General features: G+C 52.7%; 1 protein-coding gene across 1 annotated transcript in view; it reads right to left on the minus strand.

Annotated features, from left to right (window-relative positions):
• The window catches only part of SCYL1 (SCY1-like, kinase-like 1), a 20,351-nt gene extending 17,678 nt beyond the window's left edge, over positions 1-2,673 (minus strand). Inside the window, exons 1-2 of the mRNA XM_015568972.1 lie at positions 2,461-2,673; positions 2,061-2,241 (exon numbers count right to left, since the gene is read on the minus strand). Of these exons, the coding sequence (XP_015424458.1) occupies positions 2,061-2,241; positions 2,461-2,673 (394 nt within the window). The remainder of the gene's footprint in view (positions 1-2,060; positions 2,242-2,460) is intronic.
• Positions 2,674-3,388: the final 715 nt, after the last annotated feature.

The raw sequence follows: 3,388 nt of genomic DNA on the forward strand, positions 1-3,388 counted from the left end.
ATCGGCCTGTGGACTGAAGGGTCCCAGGTTCGATTCCGGTCAAGGGCATGTACCTGGGTTGCGGGTACATCCCCAGTGTGGGGTGTGCAGGAGGCGGCTGGTCGATGTTTCTCTCTCATCGATGTTTCTAACCCTCTATCCCTCTCCCTTCCTCTCTGTAAAAAAATCAATAAAATATTTTTTTTAAAAAAGAAGAAACTGTTGTGCGTACTCACAAATTCCGCTCTCTAAAATCAACACATTTTTAAAAATAAAATTCACATGGAATCACAAGAAATTCAGCCTAGCCAAAACAATCTTGAAAAAGAACAGAGTTGAAGGACTTACTCCAAAGCAGTAGTAACCAAGACAGTGTGGTACTGGCATAAGGATAAACATATAGAGAAACAGACTAGAATTAGGGGTGCTGTACTATCTTGATTGTGGTGGAGGTTACACGGTACGTACATGCCTAAGAACTCATCAACCTGTACACTTACAAGACGTAAGTTGTATTGTATGTAAACAAAGGGAGGATTTTCTTTTTTTTAAGAACATGCCTCCTGGTTCAGAGTGAGGCCAAAACACAGCAGCCTTCGCAGAGCACAGGCTGCTCAGCCCCGAGGAGTTTCACACGCACCCCCAGCAGACTCTGGTGTAGGACAGCGTCCGCCCAGCAAACTCTGGTGTAGGACAGCGTCCCCCCAGCAGACTCTGGTGTAGGACAACGTGCCAATTTCTCTACTTTTGTCTTACCTGGTAACACTTGTTTGCAGATAAAAATCTTCCCCAACAGGTGATGCCTGTGGGGAGACTTGGAAGGAGCCCTTTGTTTGAGGGGCGAAAGGGGGAGCCAGGAGGTGGGCACGGGCAGACCCTGGAAGGCCCCTTGGTGGGGTCATGGAGAAAACAGGCTATCGAGGAGGGTGGCACGATGAGAGCATCCATCAGGGGACAGCCTGAGGAGGCGGGAGGAGGAGAGCGTCACTGAGGGGACACTTGGGAGGGTTGTGGGTGTCACTGAGGGAGCCACGGCTGGGCCCGCGTAGAGGTGGGGGGCAGGGCAGAAGCTGTGTGGGAGGAGGGAGGTCACAAGAGGACAGGAGCAGAGGAGGGGGGAGCCTTGTGGAGCAGGAAGGAGGCTGCCAGTCTGTATGGGGCAGAGTCAGGGTGTATCATGTGGGGCTGAAACAAGCAGCTGGTGAGCTCAGAGGCCTCCAGGAACCCACCATTTCCCAGCCCCCAGGGCCCTTGTCCTGACTCCTGGGCATCCGCCTTCATGAGCGGAAGTCAGGGCTCATGACGAGCTCCCCAAGGCCCAGGCCCACGTCCGCTCTGCCACTGGGTGGGCCCACACACACCCACCCGCCCACGGGGGAACGTGTGCTGAGAGTGTGATGGGCGTGTGCCAGACAGACTGCCTGGGTTCAAATCTCAGCTTTTTAAAAAAATATATATATTTTATTGATTTTTCACAGAGAGGAAGGGAGAGAGACAGAGCGTCAGAAACATCGATGAGAGAGAAACACCGATCAGCTGCCTCCCGCAAACCCCCCACTGGGGATGTGCCTGCAACCAAGGCGCACGCCCCTGACCGGAATCGAACCCGGGACCTCCCAGTCCACAGGCCGACGCTCTATCCACTGAGCAAAACCGGCCCCGGCTCAGCTTTTTTTAAAAAAAATATATTTTATTGATTTTTTTTACAGAGAGGAAGGGATAGGGATAGAGAGTTAGAAACATCTGTGAGAGAGAAATATTGATCAGCTGCCTCCTGCACACTCCCTAGTGGGGATGTGCCTGCAACCAAGGTACATGCCCCTGACCAGAATCGAACCTGGGACCCTTCAGTCTGCAGGCTGACGCTCTATCCACTGAGCCAAACCAGCCAGGGCTCAATGGATATTTTTCCACTGACTTTTAGAGAGAGTGGAAGGGAGGGGAAGAGACAGAGAGAGAAACAGGGATCAAGCCTGTAACTGTGGTACCGCGCCCTTGACCAGAATTGAACCCATGACCTTTCGGTCCAGGCCGGCACTGTCCCGACACTGCCCACTGACCCAAACAGCCAGGCCCCTCACCTGTCTTCCCTGAAGGACTGCGGATGGCATGGGTGTTACTGTGGTGAGCGACGGCATGGGGGCTGTGGAGCTGAGCCCGGTGGGGCAGGCGGTCTGGCCAAGGCATGGACGCCTGGTCGCCGTGTAGAGGCCGGGCTCTAAACGCCCGTCCCCGAGCCTGGCCCGGCCCCCGCTGTTCGGCCTAAAACACAAGAGACAGCGACTGTCATCAGACAGACTTGGTCACTGCGATCTGATCAAGTCACTGAGGTTCCCGGACCCCCACTGCCAGGCCGCCGCCTCCGGGCAGCCCCTCACTCCTCTCCCCACTTCCACCGCTGCCCCCTGCAGTCTCCTGTCCTCACAGCCACCCGAGGATCCTTAGGGAATGGAAGTTGGGTCACCTGACTCTGCCGCTCACCTTGCAAAGCCCGGGGTTCACGCAGTGAGGGTTGGGCCCTGTCCTGGGCCGGCAGAGCCACCTGCTTCCGTGTCCTTCCTGCCCGCCCTCCCGCCTGGCAGAGCTGCCCCCGCAGCAAAGCTCTTCCGGTTCCGCGATGCGGCCTGACCCTGCCTGTTCCAGGTGCTCCCCGCTTCGTGCGGGGTTCAGTCGGAGTGTCTTTTCTGCAGCCATAATGTTGGAATGTCACCTTGTAACAGCAAATCTATTTGGTGCGATTCCCGGTAAACGGAAGAATCATATGCTTCCTGGGGTTTTGGCACCAAAAACAAAAGAAAAGAAATCATTATAACTTGTTGCAACTTTTTTTGCAACTTTTCTGTAAAAAGTTTTTGCAACTTTTCTGTAAGTCTAAAAACATTATAAACTAAAGTTTATTAAAGTGGAAAAAGCGCCGAAACCGGTTTGGCTCAGTGGATAGAGCGTCGGCCTGCGGACTGAGAGGTCCCAGGTTCGATTCCGGTCAAGGGCATGTACCTGGGTTGTGGGCACATTCCCAGTAGGAGATGTGCAGGAGGCAGCTGATCGATGTTTCTAACTCTCTCTCTCTCTACCTTCCTCTCTGTAAAAAAAAAAAAAAATCAATAAAATATATTTAAAAAAAAAAAAGTGAAAAAGCGAGCCTGGCTGAGTAGTCAGTTGGTTAGTGTCGCCCGATACGCTGGAGTTGCGGGTTTGATCCCAGATCAGGGCACATACAGGAGTCAACCAATGAGCATAAATAAATATGTGGAGCAAGTCAATGTATCTCTCTCTCTCTCTCTCTCTCTCTCTCTTTCATTCACATCAATTAATCAATCAATGAAATGCTAATAGTAAATAAATAGCCCTGGCTGGTGTGGCTCATGTGGTTGGGCATCGTCCGTGCACCGAAAGGTTGCCCATTCAA

The sequence above is a fragment of the Myotis davidii genome, unplaced genomic scaffold (genome assembly GCF_000327345.1).
Source record: "Myotis davidii unplaced genomic scaffold, ASM32734v1 scaffold425, whole genome shotgun sequence".
NCBI classification, from domain to species: Eukaryota; Metazoa; Chordata; class Mammalia; order Chiroptera; family Vespertilionidae; genus Myotis; species Myotis davidii.